The 20,006-nt window shown below is 43.0% G+C and overlaps 1 protein-coding gene across 1 annotated transcript in view; it reads left to right on the top strand.

Annotated features, from left to right (window-relative positions):
• Positions 1-1,940: 1,940 nt before the first annotated feature.
• The window catches only part of LOC106750260 (tyrosine-protein phosphatase 99A), a 280,019-nt gene continuing 261,953 nt past the window's right edge, over positions 1,941-20,006 (top strand). The window contains exon 1 of the mRNA XM_014630465.1: positions 1,941-2,238. Coding sequence (XP_014485951.1) covers positions 1,941-2,238 — 298 coding nt within the window. The remainder of the gene's footprint in view (positions 2,239-20,006) is intronic.

Below are 20,006 nucleotides of genomic sequence, written 5' to 3'. Positions count from 1 at the left end.
ACCTACCGCTTTTCGCGGTGCCCGTCGATTTTGCCGTTTCGCGTTGCGGGGTTCACACTGTTCTCCGCTGTATCGTAACATACATCTACGGTATGAGTGTGTGTGTGTGTGTGTGTGCACGCGTGCACATCTCTTTCGGATGTTTGCGAAATCACGCACGGACCTTCGTCCTTGCGGCTGGCCGGCCGGCCGTCCGTGCGTGTATTTTCGCGGCAAAAATTTTTCCGGCCGATATTGCACCATCCAGGAGGGCAATAGTGCGTGCGCACCGGTACACCGGTGTGTACCGAAGGTGCCTCCGTTGGAGGAAAAAATTGAACTCGTTAGAAAGAAAATTGGACGCCCGGACATATTGAGAATTCCGTGATGCAATATGGCATAACGCGAGCGAGCGAGCGAGCGAATGAACGAACGGACGAGCGCGCCGCATATTTTGCGTTGCAAATTACGATCCGGCGGCGGCTACGTGAAATTTTAAAAGTCGATCGGAAGCTACGGTGCAGCCGTAGTTGCTGGGCGCGTACATTAATCCCTTCAAGTATTCAGGCGAGATATAGTTTGCGGAGCGAGTCGCGGTGGCTCCCGGACGGTGTACAAGCGGTTAAAGCGCTCTTTCGCTCGTCGGGGGCGCGATTTCGAGGTATTAAAACTTACCGCTCTGAATGAGGAAGGCAAGCGGAGCGTGTACGCGTGTAAAAACCCCCAGAAGACAAAGTCCGGCCATTGACCGTCCGTGTTCGTATTGGCTGAGTCAATCTTTGTAATTAAATGGCGGAACCAATGAGAGGTTAACGTGAAAATGAGGCAAATTTCAACAGGAAAAGTAATATAAATGATAGAATAATTAAAATTACAATCGTGGGTGTTTAATTGATATAAAAATGGCATAATTTTATTAACATGCTTACGAATATAATTTATAACATTACGAATATAATTTATAAAGTGAAGAGTTTTCTAAAATATACGGGATGTTCGGAAAGTTTTGATAGAGTAACCGTGCGCAGGTAGAACCGGTTAAACTAAGCGGAAAAGTTCTCTATGTTGAAAAAAATTGCACGGGAAAAAGAACGTTCAAGCAAATATTTGTTAAGGAGTATTAGAGTAGTTTTATTCGGATTAAGTAAATATTATTTGAATGTATCACACTGGAAGGAAAAAGTGCTGCCTTTAAGTAACGTTTACTTAATCCACATAAAATAAACTACTCCAATATTCCTCGGTAAATATTTACTTGGACGTAGCAGTATTTTTTCATTTTTTGTACCATTTTGTAAACACGCAAAATTTTTAGTTATTAATAATCATTGAAAGTAACCGTACGTGTAAGATTAGAATTTTAATTTGGATCCGTTCGTTTCTGTTGTAAATATGAAATAGAAATATGATGATTTATAATTTACTATCGATCAATTTAATACTGCAAGAAACGATGTAACAGTTTTACTTACTATAAAGACTAATTCTTTATTCAAAACAATATATAATTCGGTATTACCGGGCACGTGTTCCGCGATAGACGTCATTTTATTGTCAAAACAGTTACAGCGGCCGGACTCTGTCTTTTAGGGACTCTACACGCGTACTTACGCTCGCTCGTTCGTTTGGAAAGAAAAATCGACGCGGTCGGGTTTAAAAAAAATCCCTTTCCGGACCTTACGAGCATGCGGAGGGGAATAACGTGTGCGCTGTGTAAGGTCAATGTGTACGCTCGGTCATTCTTGAATTTTATTCGCGTCTACGCTGAAATTGTCCTGACACGGGTAAATCCCGAATCGATAACCGGCGATTTCGCGAACCCTTCCCATCCGTCCGTCTGTCCGTTCCGCTCGGCCGATCCGGCCGCTCATCCATCCCACACTCGCGTTTGTTTTTATCGCCTCGATAACGCCTGCTGCGACAAACGTAACGAAGGGCCCGCTTGTGTGTTCGCAGACGCCATGAATTCGCTGGAGGAGGTGGTCGTCGAGGCTGGGAAGACCGTCACGTTGGGCTGTCCCGGTGTGACGGAGGATTCGTTGGTGTTGATGCTCGAGTGGCGAGCGAACGGGATGCGGCTGCTCGAGTATAAGAGCAGAAGCACCACCGTCGTCCGGCATTTTCGAGACAGAATGTCTATGTCGTTGAAAAATTATTCGCTCCAGCTGCATCCCGTCACCGCCGGCGACAGCGGTATGTACGAGTGTCTCGTGAACAACCGGAATACGCCGGAAGCTGTGATCAAGCTCATCGTGCGAGGTAGGTGGAGAACGGATCTTTTTCTTTTTATCCTTTTTTCGCCTCGATGAGGGAAAAAGCTTTCAATGGGAGGACAAATAGAGTGACGTCACATCGTTGACTCAACGATAAACGGCGAAGTATTTTGATGAAATCCATATGATATTAGACGAGCTCTTATCGGCGTTCGCCAATCGGCCGTTTGGCCATTATTTTTCTGCGATTTTTGACATGCTTTATCGCGAGTCGTACGCGAAATTGAATCATTCGTGGCGTCTGCGAGAGAATGCGTTTGAATAATTAATTAAAAATCACTACACACACACATACACACACACACACACACCGTCGCGAATTAGTCTGGGAAGCACGAGATACCGATGAAATGTTCACTCTTGACAACCTGTGAGATTCGAGCGCGATTGTTAGGTTTCCGGTCCGGCAAACGCCACCGGTTCTGAATTAAAAACTCACTCCATGTTTTGCCGGACGTTTGGTGTTGTGCCAATAGCTCCGTCATGCGGCCACGTTGTACTTTTATTTTCGTTACTCGCGCACGTCCTCGTCGGACTCAAAATTTTACTCGCGTTATTAGTTATCAAATAGCTTGATATATTATCAGTCGGGTATTACCGCACAGAAAAAAATTAGTCTCAAATCAAGAATATACGGAACAAAATTAATTAACTTACAGGTCAAGAATAGATATTCTCATACATAAGCAAGAATATCATAGTATCCTTTTAGCAGATTTTCAGTCTTGATTTGATAGAATTTAACATATCGATGCAAGGTTTACTTGAATTTCAAGACTGAAAAGGTTATAATATTCTTGCTTATATATAAAAATATCGATTCTTTATTTAAGACTAATTTTTTTCCGTGCAGATATATTCTCTTATGTAAATAAGAATATTACATTTATTATAATAATATGAGAGTATTATTATATGAAAATATTTATCATTGATTTAAAACTATTTTTTCTATGTTTATACCGCATGCTTATGTTGATAACGCATCTGTTAACGCGAAATATAATACCTGTGTCAATTATTTCAACGCGAGCCGTACGAGAGCTATTACTTCTCTCGTTAATCAATTCGCAAATTAAATCTCGACTTTCTGTCGAAACGTTATAAATTATATTTTTCGAGTTTATTCTCTGAAAGTTGTATCGCGGTCCGGTGTAACATACAGTAATCAATATTTTCCAACGGTGTATGATCGAAGGAGATGTAAAAGTTCGAATGCGGTTTCTCTGTTCTTGGCCGAGTTAAAAACGGAGGCGAAACTTATTTGCCCCACTTGTATTGCTTTTAACCGTTAGTCGTGCACGTACATGTGTGTCTGTGTGTGTGTGCAAGAACAATTTTCCGATACACTGTCGAGAATTTCTTGCAAACAGCAGTTCGGCAATTTCCTTTGTCGGGGAGGAAATAAAATCCAAATAGTTGCTTTAGATTGCTCGCGCACGGGCGCGAGCTTGCGAGCATGCACTTCCCACTTTTGCATTTCTATTATAAGCGTCATCGCTTTCGCAATCAAAAGCATCCCGCGGAACAAACGGAAACACGCCGGGGAAAATCGCGGCTTCTACGAATTTTCCTTTCTTTTCTCTCCGCGCGGTGCGTGTTTCGTCGGGATCGGGCGTAAAAGCCGCCGTAGACATTACCTTGAAGGTTTTCCGGAATCCTGTCCGTTTGGCCGCGCGTACAGAGAATCGCGTTCCCGATTTCGTCGATGTTCCCGCGGGGCAATCGAAATATCCGCGACTCATTCATCGTGGTTACAATTTGCGTTCAATGAACTAGTTCACCGTCGAACTTGGCGAGTTTACGCAAAGTTCCCGCCGTGAACTTCGCGAGAGAAAGGCCGCGGTCGGGTGGCAAGCGAGCGCGCACCGCCCTTCTTAACTACCCCCCGTCGCTCGTCGGGCTTCTAATGCTTTATTTTAAAACCGAGTTTGTACCCCTCCGAGTGTTTGCTTTAAGTATTTACGGCTGATTTGAATTCGTCACGTGCAACCTGCCGCGTCAAAAGCAAACTTTTCCGAGCGTCCTGTGGACGGGGCGGAATCATGGGAGTGCGCGCGGCATAACTTTGGCCGCATAAGTTTGGTCCAACTTTATCTAAAAAAGGGAGGGGAGAGGGGGTGATGGGGAAAGAAAAAAATGGAAAGGAAAAAGGAGGGAAAGGGGCGGGGAAGGGTTGGGTCCTATCGCGGTGGGTAATGTCGCGGTGATTTGCATTCAATGCACGATCCGTTACTCAATTTGACTAAAAAGTTCCGAGCCGAGCTAAAACGCGACGCGAAATTACCGGCGACGACGATCAGGCGGCGATGTATTCGCGCCGGTAACGTGTTCGGGACGCGCGCAAAAGTGAACCGCGCCCGCCACGACAATACGGTCGTTCCGAGGAATCAGCGTGCGCCGTTCGCACGATCAAGACTCGGGACCCCGCGGATTTACATTTTGCAGGATGCGTACTTGATTTCGCCCGACGTATATTCATGCCGTATCTTATTGCCTATATTATGATGTGTATATATATATATATATTCTGGTCGGTACGTGCCGCTACTTGCAACGCCGGGCACGTAACACTTCGGTGGTAACCAATATTCGCGTAACATCAACCATTAAAACGAACATTTTTCAAATCTTTGCAACCCGGAATAGACACGCACACCCCTGAATACATTTTTACCCGCGAGATTGATTCTCATGTTTCCCTCATTTCGGATTCTCGTGGAAGAACGCGCGCGGGAAAAATCGCGAATTACGCTCGCGCGTGAAAACCAACGGACGAAAGAACGTAACGTACGGTACGTACTGAGCGAACGGACGCGCGGATAGATTTTGTATTACTCATTGCCGTCGCGTAAAAGCTTCATATCTCCATCATGACTGCGGATAATGAAATACACGCGCGCCCGCGCCGGGAGAATCGTTACAAAGGGGGAAAGAGTACATTTCCTCTAATTATGATTAATCTCTCGCTAGATCGAAGGCGCTAGTTCGCGGATACGATCTTTGAATTTCTTGGTGCGAGGTCTCCCCTCGAAAAATCGCACGACAAGTAACTCGAATTGTAGTGACTTTTCACTCTTATGGGGCGAGTCATTCCAACATGTGACGTGGAGCGAATATCTTCCGGTGTCGTGGAGTGAAGTTCCACTCGAAAAATGAAGTTACCACCGAATCACTCGGGTTTTTTTAGTGACTTGTCAATCTCACAGAGTGTATTCATTCACTTCGTGCACTGTGGAGTGAATATTTTCATTTCCTGCCGAATTTTACCTGATCTAACAGCGAACGTTATAGGCAGAGTTGGTTATAAATATAAGCATCGCGTTACAAGTAACGCGTTACCATCACAAGTTACTTTTTATCAGTAACGACTTGGTAACGGAGTTTTTTTTTTTTTTCGATAGTAACTGTAACGGTAACGAAGTTAAATTTTCCGGGTAAACGGTAACGAATATAACCGTTACTTTTATCGTCACTTTCAGGCTGCGTTCGGTAACGTTACATTTTCGGAGACTGAAGTCAAAGCACATCAAAGAGATGAGTGATGTTTCCGAACGCAGTTCGAATGTTTCAGAGCAACTGTGTTTAGCAGTGTGCACACTGCGGATGTTTCCGAACGCAGCATAACGATGAATTTTTTTTGTTTTTAACCTAAAAACTAAGTCTCTTCAATGCCAAAGGGGGGAATTGCAACAATGGAGAAATTTAAACGCTTCACATGGAACGTACAAGAAAAAATGCCTGATTGTATTAACCAGATAGAGTGAACAACCAGATGGTTCTTATAACCAGAAATTCTGTTTTCTTCAGCCAAAACGCGTCTGGTTGTTTATTTTCTAGCTAATGCAACTAGATTTTTTTTTGTGCATATTTAAATGTAAATATTTAAAAAACTTCTCCATCTCTTCTCAATATTATTAATAATATTTACAAAACTTTATTAATATATATAACAATAATATATTTTTATTATAAAATATAAGCGGAAAAGAGGAAGGGAATTTTGTAGAGTTTGTGACTGTAGACAGTACGAAATTAACTTATCAATCAAGACGAGATGGCGTACTGCGAGACGCAGCAGACTCAAGATCCCGAAGTTCAAACACATAGCCACGCGAACAGAAACCAAGTACGGCAAATTCTAGTAGCCTGATATGAGCATGATTAGGGACGCTATAGTATGGCGGTGTAAGTAGCCCTTATAAAGCCTGAATTTGCTAGTTGTAATAGGGTATCAATAAGGTAATATAAGTGTTGTTGTAATTAGATATCTTGATCTGCGCTTAATTCAGCATATATATTTATCTTTACCTGTAAAAGCTCGGATTTTACAATCCTGATAAGCTACAATATCATTATGGAAGCCTACTCTGGTGCAGATGTCTAATCAGGTTTCCCGAATATAGGTAATTTAGTCAGGATCTGATACAACAGTGTGTTTCGCTCGTGATTACGGGCCGGATCTGACAACGTATATCCGGGCCTTGTTTAAAATATGGAAATCGGATAAAGCTTTCGTAAGGCCATATGGCCGTACGATGATAATTTACTCAGACAATGGCAAATGAATATGTCAAATGCAATATAAATGCAATCGACCAAATGACAATGTAGTTGGGAAGATTCTGAGGAGAAATTATATTAATGACACCTTAGGAATAACGTAGTAAATAAGGATATTTTACGTGTCAAAGAATGTTCAATTAAAAGAATCCACTCTTCTTGCGGTAAAATATTCACGCCAATCGAATGAGGCACTCACTTCGATCGAGTGAAACATTCACACGGTTGGAGTGGGACATTCAATCTTGTGGAAAGTTAAACATCACTTTATCCCGAGTGGCGGCACTTAATTATTTTCATTATCGCTCGAAGCGAATTCCCACTCGTACGGAGTGAGGTTTTACTTCGAGAAATTTAGAGAGCTCGAGCCTGAAACGGTGGACGCCGAAACGTGGCGGAAACGTGGAACTCGCGTCGAGTTTCCCGGATTATTTTCTTGTTAAGTCGGTAGGGGGGTCGCCGCGATTTGTTTGATGAACGAGCATCGGTGGGAGAGTGGAAGCGCGGAGCCGTGTGCGCTCTCTTCGAAACGTTATCACGGATGCACAAAGGTTCCAAAGGGAACGCCCGGAACGAGCTTCGAATTATCGTCTCTCGAAGTTCCGCCGGGGGACGGAGGGGGGGGAGGGGTGTTCGTTGACTGCAGCTATGAATAAGCGCGAGTCGTTTAACAGCGTGACGTTTTTTCGGCTCGCGGCAAAACAGTTTCATTCATATGCATGACAGGATACGCGGTTCGACGCGAAAGAGAGCGGGGCGGGGACGAGGCCGTGAGACGGGAGAGAGAAAGAGAGGAAAAGAAAGAGCGAGTGAGAGGAGAGAGGAGAGAGAAAGCAGTGTGTATGAGAGAGAGAGAAAGAGAGAGAGAGACATCTTCGTGGAAGCTCGGTAGCGGCTAACGAGTCGCGATTATTCCTTCTACTTCGCTTAACAAGCAGATGCAGATGCGAAATCCTCGTCGCACCTCGTCGTTACGGATGGCACCTTCGGCATTTGATCATTCGTGTCGCTTTTACGTGTTTGCTTGCCCTATGGAGGAATTTTTCTTCTCGAACGCGCGAATCTATAACACAACGGGGAAAAATTCACGTTTTAACGGAGAGAACTGCGCATACATGTACATGTATTCGTATATGCATGTCTATAAAAAAAAATTTGATATATATATATATATATATCACATTTTTATATATCCGTATGTGATGTTTAATAAAATACAAGTGTCATGGGAGGCACGCCCGACTCCGTAAATGTATGAACGGTGTAAAAGACGGTGCTATCGCGGAATTCTTATGTGTCACGTGTGGATGACGAGAGAGAGAGAGAGAGACGCAACGGGCAGCCGACATAAGGGCGGTGGTAGTAGCTTGACTAGGTGATCCGAGAATCGAGTTCGCAATGGATAGAGAAGCGGGAAAAAGGAATGCGCACTCTCTCTCTCTCTCTCTCTCTCACTCTGTGGAATAAATAAAATTGTTCCCCTTCGGGATTACCCGTGCCGCATGTATTCGCCAGCTCGTCGTCGGTGCAGCTCGCGTTCGCTTCTTCCCCGTTCTTCCCTCCTTCAGCTTCACGTCTCCGTTTGGTTGATTTTAGCGCGAGCGAGTCGCGACGCGGGCTGGCTCGGTAATCGTGACCCAAAGGACAAAAGCGTCGTCGACAGTTATTCCTTGCAGTGGGCTATTAACCCGAGTGAGTGCTGTTTTTCATTCGGGCGTCTCATTTAAGACAGGAGCGAACGGCGTGGGCGCACGGAAAATGGCCTCGTTCGATTTTATTTGATGTCGGAACGACGGCGTCGCTTCGCTGCCAACGGCCGGTGTGTAGGTGTGGGCGCGCGTATATGTGTGGGCGCGTTTGTACGCGGAGGATAGTCGATACCATTAGAATGTTCACTCCCGATACCGCGGAACATACTAATGCTCCGCATGCACAGCTGCACGCATGACCGGCTCGTAAGCGCCGCAATGCGTTTTACAATCGTCGTTGTAATCGAGACCCTCGCCATTGTCTGCGGATAAATTTAATTCCTGGTCAAAGTCATGCGGAAAGCCGTTGGTAGAGGGAGAGACAGGGAGATACACGAGGGAAAAGGAGGACGGACCACTTCGTGCTCTGTTCCATCTATCGCGGCGAGACTGAATATTTCGCCCGGTCCGCCTTGGGATAAGTATTTTATCGCGCCGTTCCTCGCGCCCGTGTGTGTCCCGAAATATTTTTTTTCCGCCAGCGCGCGCTTTGTATTCCCGCGTATCGCGAATTTGCATTGCGCCCCGGTAAAAATGCACGATACGTAGTTCACAGCGACCGCCACGCTGCTCCTTTCCCGTCCGTCGACGAGTCTGTTGCGACAACGCGCGCGCTCATTTTTGACTCGAGCGCGCGACGGATGAGCAACTCTCGCACTTTGCGAAATTAGAGCGCGAGCGGTCTTCCCTCATCGGAGAGACGGAGAATCGGGGAAGGAAGCCGCGGGCTCGAGATTTATTCTACACCCGGCCCGGAACACTGATCGCCCGAGTGAACTTCCGTGAAACATTTTTACCGGTGCGATGGAGTGAGTTTTTCTCACGGACTTCCCCGGCGAGTCCGAGGAACGTACCGCTGCTTTCCACTAACCGACCAAGCAGCAACGCGCGTTCAAGACGCGCTGCAATTCGAAAAGTTCGAGGCGAGATTCGCCGAGGAGCCTCGCTGTAACGTTCTCGGATTAGCATACTATTCGTTACTCGGCTATCCTGCAAGTGATCGAGTGCTTCAAGGCACGCGTCTTTCTCCCTCTCCCCTTGCCCTCCCCCCTCCCCCCTGCGCCCCAGGAAGCGGATCCTCCGCGCTGAAGCGAATCGTTTAAGCGTAGCAACCGGTGTGTATTAGTTATACACAATCGCTCCGTTTTTAATTGCTTTATTTGATCGGCGAATTTTCAAACGATGCTTAATGTACCGTGATTACAGCGTGTATAAAGGAAAGGTCGACTCTTCCGGTCAATAATTTTTGTATTCATGTGTATAAAGCCTTAGCGATATTTTATTAGTTATCATAGGTGTGTACAGAGTGTTCCATTAATTAATCTCTCGTTATAAACTGAGCTAACGTAGCTTCTTCACACATCTCAATTTCTAAAGGAAGTACGAGGTAATCACACCTTGGATTTGAAAATAAGCTTCTAGATGTCTTGTCGTTGATTTTCTTGAATGTGCTTGAACATTCTGAGTATTGTCCTGATTCGCTGGCAATTTTCTTCGATAAAAAAATTCCGCTGGCGGAGTACATCAACGTAGCCTACGTATTGTATTGTAAATCATAGCTTTTAAGTGACCCGTGCAAAAATTCGATGGATTTAAGTCCGGCGACTTAACACATCTAACAAGAATTGGTGAAATACGAAAATGTCTTTAACTCGGAAACAAAGTCAAATAGGACAAATATTTATATGAACTTTTTGTGTGATTTTTATATCCTCAATTCACCTCTGAAATTATGCTCACATNATATATATATACGGGCTGTCGCAGGTCAATACGGACAAATTTCTAAGGTCGAAGAACGGACGGAGGAACACAAAAGAATAGGGTGAACAAAAAAGCCTTCTACCATTTTGCAAACAATACACGAAATTTCGAGTTATTAATTATTGAAAATGGCTGTGTACAGAAACTTCTTTAATTAATAATTCAAAAATGTATGTATTTCTTGCAACATTGTAAAGGACTTTTTTGTTCAGAGCGACTCATTCTGTAAGTATGTGACAGCTGTTGTACCTAGCGACAAATTCAGAGAACTGTTTTGTTCATCTCAATCCGTTCTATGCTTTCACAAAATTTGTCCATGTTGATCTGGGACACCCTGTATATATGTATATATATAGAATATTTATGTATTTCGCGTGCACATGTCATTTACGTTAAGCAAAAGGAGGACTCGCGAGTGTTGCTGTTTTCCGGCTGTTGCGCGTGTAGTAAAATAAAATTCGAGGGGAAAAATATTCGTGATAAATAAAATTACAATGGCGAACCATAAATCTGGATGAACAACACGCATCGTTAAGCCAATTATTTTTTAGCCGTTACACATACATAGTGTCGTCGGGGTCGGGTTATCGCTCGGTTTCTACGCGCGCGCAGTCCGCTTTCATTGTGGATTTGTGATAGAACGAGGTTATTCGCGCGATCGTATTTAGCTTGTTCTATGACGCTATATGAGTGACCGGTTGATTTTACGAGATAAATGACTAGTCGCGCGCGCGCGTCGGACCCTGAATAAAGGCAACGCGATTTAACGTGCGCGGAACACGCCGCGATAAATGTGCTCCGCAGACTGGAAACTACTCCGGTTTCGAAGATAATGAAGCGTGCGTTGAAAAATGCCGGCTTTTCTAAGCCAAAGCGCACAGCTTACTTCAACAAATCTCGCGCGCAAATTGCCGGCGCCGAGCCTTAATACGTTTTATCGTCTTCTCCTCGAAATAAGGTACGCGTTACGTCGTCGACTCGTGAGATTTTTATTTCCTTCCATAATCGCAGCCCAATCCCGATGACCTGTGATTTGCGATAGTAATAACGTGTTCGCGTTGTGATATTTTCAAACGAGGGGAGATCATTAATAGTGATACGAAGGAGGGTATAAAAAGAGATCCAAAGTGGCCGATGATGTAAATAATTTTCTCTCGTGATTCTATATCAAATAATTTTACTTAATAATATTACGTTTTTCTATATAAATACACGGGGGATGAGTAATTTATAGGCGATGTATAATATATATATATATATATATATTGTGTAGCCAGTAGTTGCAGACGAAGATTTATCAGACGGCCTTAAAGACTCGTTCTCGCCGATAACGCCGTTTCTCGATTATTCACGATGAACTGTACGACGTTGCAGGAGAATTCTTCTTTTGATGTTTACGGAAGATAATTTTATTCCTGCAATATAACGAGCTGGCGTTTCAGCCGAGCCACGGGATAAGATTCGCGAGATCGACGCCGTGAATGATGTACTCTTCGCGGCACGAAGTTAATTAAATGACGTTTAATTTGCGACAGGTCCTCTAAAGAAGCGCTTTCGCGCGCGGACGGCGATAACATTAATACATTCCTGGTGATACGTTTCTCAAACTACGCGTTTTAAATGTCCCCCCCCCCCTTCTCTCCCTGTAACACGAAAACTCTGATTGTGTGAAAGTATCAGCCGTTGTTGCCTCGTATTAAGCAACACGTTGAAGTGAAGGTGGAATGATGGCCTTGTAGATATTATGCCCTCTTTCCCCCCTTTTTAATATCCCCGCTGTTAGGCGATGAATTCTAGCGATTATTTATGGAATCATTTATTCAGTAATCTGACGTTACGTAGTGACGTTAATATATATTAATATACAATAGCCGACATTTGTTAGAAGTCATTTTTACTTTCGAGCATTTCGAAATATTTTTAAGGTACACTTTAGCTTTCAATTATACACGGTGTCCCAAACTAATTTCGGTTCCCGCGGTGTGCAAATAGAACGGCTGAAACTGAGTAGAAAAGTCACGTGTCACTTTGTGAAATTCGTAAAAAAAGTTTGTAACAGAATACTGTGTTTTGTTGTAAACAAAACCAATTTTTTAAATCTATTTTAGTAGAGAGGGGCGAGACTACTATATTACCAACGCTGTTCCTCTTCGACCCATTATGCAGTGTCGTCACATTTCTATAAATAACGTCCTAAGTAATGAATATTTCATAACTTCGAGTCTAGAATCGATTGAGCAACACTTTGGCGAATATATATCGTTAAGTTTTCAATGTGAAATATCGATTAACAAAGTTATTGTGCAGAATATAAATGGGCGACCGTAACGTCACCTTTTCTTCTAGTAATTAATACTAGTTTATTTAGACTTGAGGAACATCATCGTCCGAAGATCGCGATTCTCTTTCGCGGGAATGACAATGAGACGGGCGACGCCCAACTGTCATTATGCCCGAAAGCGAGCGGAGAGGATAACTCGGATAAACTCGAACCGTTAGTCAGCGTTCTCACTTAGCCAAGAATCGGGAGTAAACTGTTCTTCCATAAATTAATTTCCATTTGTCCTCCCCTCGGCCCCGCGGACGAAAAGTTACGCCCGGCTGCGAACGGGCCCGCGCCTAAAGCTGCAGCTGCCGACTCTCTCTCCCTCGCCTCTCTCTCTTTAGCATTATTATTGAAATGATATTCGGCGCACGGCCCGTCCGTTTTTTCTGCAAACAATTATAAGTTCGTTAATCGCCGGGAAAGTTGTTAACGAAGCTACGAGAAGAACCGAGAAAAATGCAAGCGGATTATTGAATAAATTTAACAATGGAAAGACACTTTCACGGGGAAAAATTTAATAATTAGAGACAAATCGCGAGTAAAGTACGCATTAAGTAGATAGACTTCGTTAGATTTTTTTAACGAAGGAGTTAGTTTTTGCGCTTTTATTTGTTAAGATACGCGCTCGACGCGCGGACAAACGGAGATGCCTCCCGCACTTCTCGTGCACTTCTATTTATGATAAGAGAGAAATGCGGGATCTCCCTTTTTTCCCTTGGTTTTTCTTTTATCGAAGACTCATCGCGGCGGCAAATCATCGGAGTGAACAACAGCGCGAATTGGACCACGAAAATCCCGACCGAAATACAGAGGACAGAAGATCAGGAGAGAGGAATATTCACCGAAAATTTCAATCCGAGTCAAATGCGCAGCTGCATTTATACGTTTCGTTGTGAGAGTCAAAGCGAGCATTCGCGTGGTTGTCGATACCGAAAGGAACTTTGTAGCCGGCATAGTTGAAATACTTGCGTGTGTCGTGTACATGTGAAAGGTGGAGATAAAGAGAGGGAGGGACAGGGTAGGGGGGAGGGAGGGGAGAGGAAGAGAGATAAAGACCTGGATTTCGTAATATCTCGATATACGAATACGTAGCGGCAGAGTATTTCATTGGTGACGGAATATCAATATTGAATCGATAAGTAATGTCGCTTGATACGTTTCAAAGCTTCGAATCGCACGCGAGAAAGAGAGTGCAGAGATCGAATCCCTGAATTTAAATATCCGTGCGATGTACCTTCCGGACTTAATCTTCGTGTTCTCTTCTTCCTATTGTCTTCCGCGCTCGAGTATCCTCTTCTTCGATTCGATCGCGTTCATTTATCGCCGCGTCGTACATCAATCGTGGTGTTCGGTTGTCGGAGTTTTGTTTATAAAGAGGTGCCATATTTGAAATCTTTATCGGCAAAATACTGACTTTTTTTTGCAAAGTTTACGTGGTATTGAATGTATAAAATTATAAATGCTTTTACATGATAAAAATACAAACGAAATTAAATTAGAGCGTTACTCAATGCGATGAAAACGGTGAAAAATTTCCAAATTGACATTTCCAGCTGTCAGCGTAAATATTTACCTTATATAGAAATCCTGCAGCTTGTGCTAAATGTGTGAATATTTTAATCAGGAAAATTTTCAAGAACATTTTTATCCTTTTTCAGTCCAATTTAGAAGCTAAAAAATACGATAGTTGCAGAAATGTTTTCATATATCTCTTAGTTTTTATACATATATATTGTAAGTCTCGGAATGCGTCCCGAGACTTACAAAAAGAATATCTCAGCCTTTTTGTAACTGACCAACTAGAATCACCACGAAGCTAAATCATTCCTCTCGCGCTGAGCGACCATCGACCGGTCTCAGGTAATGCCGAAGAAATGAAAACCGCGCCTTCTTCCGGCGAAGATACTTCAAGTGCGCGTTATTACGTTAATGTAAATCAGAAACAGCGAAAGCTGCGGCCGTCGGTGATGGCCACTATCGTCACTTAGAAGGAATTAATTGCAGCGAACAACCGATTGGGTTAACACACACACGAGGGGGGGGGGGTTGCGGGTGTGCCGAAGGTGGCTTCGCGGTATCGTGCCATCGATGCCACAGCCTCTATCGGAGTTAGCCTGAAAGCCGTGGCGGTTCAGGGAGGCAAAACGGACGGCGACGGTCGCGCGTTGGGATAGAAGTGAATAATGCAACGCATCACGTCGACGGAACCGCCGCAGTCCGTTGCAAATCTCATCCTCTGGTCACGGTAGCGGATCCGCCCCGAGAGCCTCTCGGTTCTCCGCGTCTATCCGACTTGTGTGTGCGACTTCTTTCGTTCGACGACGACGACGAGGTTCGTCGGACGGTTTTTCGCGCGAGCGCGATCATTCGTATTTATGGGTATTTCATTATTCCGGTCTCGGAAAACACGTAGTGAGACGTCGCAGCGAGGCGTTGCGATTCGATTTCAATACGCGCCGCCGTGTCGCGAATTTAAAGAGTCGCACCTCGACAACGCGAGCCGAGAACAAGGCTATTACTCTTTTTCCCCCTGGTTATGCAGACGGTGTTGGTGATTATTTGCGCGTGTGTCCACATGATTATGAATGCGTATTCTGTTTGTTCGCAATTTTTCTTCGGAATTCTTATTTTATATAGTTTTTATTTGACATATTTGATTACACTTCAGCTTACAGCCAAGAAGGCGACTTGGTTTATAATTCTGACCTTAATACACATTCATTTCTCCACGTTTTAATAGAATAATTTTCCGTTTTCTATTAGTACTTTATATCACGTATCACATATCCCTTATATCATATCCCTATATCACATATCCTTATATCTTGAATATTTATACATTTACATTAACATTGGTTTGGTAAAACTTTTTATACTTTTGTCTTAATTTTTATTCGTACAATTTCTTTCCTATATATATTACTTTACAGCTACTTATTTATCCTATTTAGGGTAACTCCAGCATATACGCCGCATCTAAGGAAAACTTAATTTATCAAGAATTATTTATTATGTTTAAGGCAAATGAGCTAATAAAGAAAAACTGTGCATTGTTTACTACTATAAAAAAAAATAATGGAAATATAAAATAATTTTTATGTTTAGCAGAAATTATAAGCAGTAATTTATAAATGTTTAACATAAATAAAAATTCTGTCTCACAGACGTTAATGCAATAAGATTTGTAATATTTACTGTATAAACCAAACCCGAGATATTTCCTCACAGAGCGTCTGTACTACAGCATAAATCCCGCACGCTAGAAATGCCGTATATCTCAAAAAGGTGGGATATACAAGACATCAAGCTAAACAAAAAATATAAGAGCTAAGTACTTATGTATTTTGCTATATCCTATCCTTTAATATCCTTCTATGTATCGCATTTATGTATCGTAAAATAATCATTAAGTATTTTACATTCCCTAATCAGTAATCAGTAATCATTTTAAGCAGATCATAACATACGATTGCGGTATTTACATTGAAAAATTGATTTAATTCATGAGGGTTTCGTTAATATTAACAATAAAAAGCTGAAATCATAACACAATATTAACATAAGAAAGTGGTTGCCGATAAATTACTCTTACTTTTTCTATTCATTCTAATTTCTGCGGCGTAAATACCGGAGTTACCTTATCAGAGTTACCATTACAGTTATTTTTGTTCAATAACGATTTGGTAACGACATTTTCTCATTAGTAACGGTAACGATAACATGTTACATTGTTTGAGTAACGGTAACGAATATAATCGTTACTTTTATCGTTTTACTTTGCACACGTACAATACATATGAAACGAACAGAAGCGAATCCTAACTCAATAAAATTGTGACGACTCGTTACTTCTTAAGTAACGATAACGATAACGAGTTACTCTTCAAAAGTAACTTTCCCAACTCTGTTATTTATCGCAAACATTTATATCTTTATGCCTACAGTATAAAATTATATCACACTATCCTATTCTTCTTGTACCTATATCACCTCTTTATCTTATTATCACATTTTATTATCACAGTTACGTCGCCTCTCTTCTTAACTATACGTACATACTCTATCTCTCACAGCCCTGAAACATAGTCTTAAAACTTTTTATTTTATAATTTTCTACTTCCTTTCGTTATGCGTCTATATGATTGCGCACACTTGTACAACTTCTTGCACATTTTCTTTCTGTCTTTTTTGATTATTTTTTATACTTTTTCTTCTTTCCTTTCACTATTCTTTTCAACAATTTTTTACTGCTGTCAATTATTGCTGTAACGTCCTTAGAGGAATTGTCCTTGTACGATAATAAAATCATCTATCTATGTACATATCTCTCTCTCTCTCTCTCTCTCTCTCTCTCTCTCTCTCTCTCTCTCTTTCCCGTAAGTTTACATTCTTGAAATATGCGAGATAATAATAAGGATAAAAGAACAAAAAAAGGAAAGAAAGAGAGACAGTAATTTCCCACGGTATTAAAAGTTAGCAGGCTGTATACGAGAACGCGCGTACGGTGCTACCGGGAGGCTTAGCCTTTAAAAAGGCTGAGAGGCACGGAGAGCTCTTAAAGCCCAATACGGCGTAAGGGAGGCAGGTAGGCGTTGAACCGTCGCGCGTAGGTGTCAGGGTAGCCTGGCTGTCCACATCGGAAGCCATGGTTACGTCACTGAGGCGGCGACGCATCACGACGTGTCAACATCTCATTAACCGGCCAGGAGTGTTCACCTGGCGTTGAAACTATATATAACGATATTGATATTATTCGATAATGCGGATCTATTTTGTATTCATGTTATACGTGCCCATATCTATTTTACGTTAATTACGAAGATCATTTATTTAACAATAATTCGACTATACCCGGCATATGCTATATTACACTTCTGAGTCATTGTATATATATATATATATATATATAATTACGATACTTAATATTAAGCATATAAAATTTTAGTTCCGCAATCGCAGTCGGATAATGGCAATGTTTTAGTTGCAACATCGCACGCGTAAAATTATATTTTATCTTTATTAAACATTCTTATATTATGATCATTACCAAATATGTTGCCGTATATACACGGTAATAATTATAAAATTGAAATTTCATATAAATTTATAACATGTCTCTCTTTTTACTCACTCATATATCGTACTACGTGTGAAATATGAATTTCGCGATTTTTACCAAATAACAGCGGTATTCGCGGCTATACGATAAAAATAAGACACTTTTACAACAGTTCGCGCGAGGATTCAAGCGCGAAATGAGCGAGCGAGAGAGAGGGAGAGAGAGAGAAAGAGAGAGAGAGAGAGATAGAGAGAGAGAGAGCTGCGCATGGTTATTATCATCGGCTGGATATGCAGAATTGATCGGACTGTTGCGGACTAATGTTGCGTTCTCACGGATCGCGAGAAAAAAAAAAGGGGAGGAGGAGGAAAGGCGGCCCGGCCGCGCGTGTTGGGACGGCTGTAAATAATCGTTGGTGTGTGTCAGAGTATACTATAGTTTATAGCTAATTTAACCACATTTCTCTCTTAGCGCATACACGTATACGCGCGGCGCGCTGCGCGCTTAGGTTAATGAGTTTGTAACGAGAAAAGCGACGTCGGACGTGGGTTCCTCCTATACTCGTGGTTTCTTTTTATTTTGCGCCCTATTTCCCGCCGCGCCCCTGCAAATTAGTGCACAACCATTGATCACGGTACCGGCGGTTAACTGCACGCAGCGTTCGCCCGAAAACGCACTCGCCGCCGCCGCCGCTCGACCGAGTGAATTCCGCCGGCTGATTCAGGATTTTCCGCGATAACTCGCGCGCGCGATGATATCTAAGCTCTCTCATCATCGCGGATGAAAAATCCGGGAGCGGGCCGTATCTCCGATTCTCGGTTTCGTCGGGGCGAGCTGAAGGAAGGAACCTCTTCCGCGTGGATGCGCGCTTCTAGATCGAAGAAAAAATAAGAAGAAGAGAGGAAAGAAAAAAGGAAAGAGAGAGAGAGAGAGAGAGAGAGCGCGCTCGCGCATGTATTGCCGTTTAGCGGGGCGAAAATTCGGAAATTCCCTGGCGGCGGCGTTATTTTATTCAGCGTTCTTTTTCAAACTTGCACCGGCCGGTAGTTTACGGCGCGTCGCGTATGTTCTGCAATTTTCACCGCGGACCAACCCCGTCGAATTCTTCGAAGTGCTTGAAAAGTTAGGCTCTCATCCGACGCTATACAGCCAAGCCGGTCGATACACACGTGAATTTCAACGTGCGCCGCGAGTTCACGGTAATCTTGCCGGCGAATATCGTGTTTCCGATGCACTTTTTAAACCGGCGCCACTCATTCGTGCAATAGGATACGTATGCGTTTACACGATTATATATAGATATATAGATACACATATACATATATACATTTATATGTACACGCGCACACACACACACATACATACATATGTGTATACATATACATACATACATACATACATATATATATATATATATACATATATATATACATATATCTTATTCGATCGTTGATCCGTTTTGCACGTGAGATCGCTTATACAGCATCGTACGCACGTCAAATGCAGGATAGCTTTGGGTTTTCATGATCAATGCTGCCCCCGGCGGCGGAAGCTGGCGTACAAAACGGGAATCTCCGCGTAAATCAAAATTACGCGAAATAAAGGCTGTCTATGTTTACGGGCGGGAAAATTGCTGCTCGCGTTTCGCAGCGACGAATATGATTTACAAGATAGTTTTCAGAAACACATTAATCCCGGAAGCCGGGAACTACCTGGCGCGCACAACGGTGCCACGGTTGCCTGCGAGCATGATAACTCCGGGAGTGAGTTTAAGAAATGAAAACCTAGGAGCGCTCGACGAAATGGAAACCGGGAGAAACATCGAGTGCTCGTGAAGAGCATATAATTTCTTAGAAAGCCGAAAGCGAGACTCGCTCGCTCGCTCGCTCGCTCGCGGCGAGAACTTCTTCGAGGGTTATAAGCTCCACCAATCCCTTCCATTATCAAATTAGTTTTCAATAAAAACCACAGTGCCAGTGCTATCTTCCGCAAATTATATATGCATTTTTAATTCGGAATTTAATCTACTCCGGCCCGCGCCAATTACGCTTCTCTCCGCGTAATCGCGTTCACGCGCGCACAGGCCTTAATGAATATTCCCTCCTTGCGAAACGAGGTGTTAATTGAGCGCGACTGCGTATACGCGCGCGCGTGTATATATATGTATATATATATATATATATATAAGTTGTCATAATTTTGTAATACCGTCCCGCCGTCTCGTTTTTGCCCCGTTATCACTGCATTTTTCCGCCCGGCCTTTCACGCCCCCTCCCCCCCCCCCCCCCCCCCCC

The sequence above is a fragment of the Dinoponera quadriceps genome, unplaced genomic scaffold, assembly GCF_001313825.1.
Source record: "Dinoponera quadriceps isolate SergipeBrazil2010 unplaced genomic scaffold, ASM131382v1 scaffold3676, whole genome shotgun sequence".
Classification (NCBI taxonomy): Eukaryota; Metazoa; Arthropoda; class Insecta; order Hymenoptera; family Formicidae; genus Dinoponera; species Dinoponera quadriceps.
The sequence above is the reverse complement of the archived record's forward strand: the minus strand, read 5'-3'. Positions and strand labels throughout refer to the sequence as shown.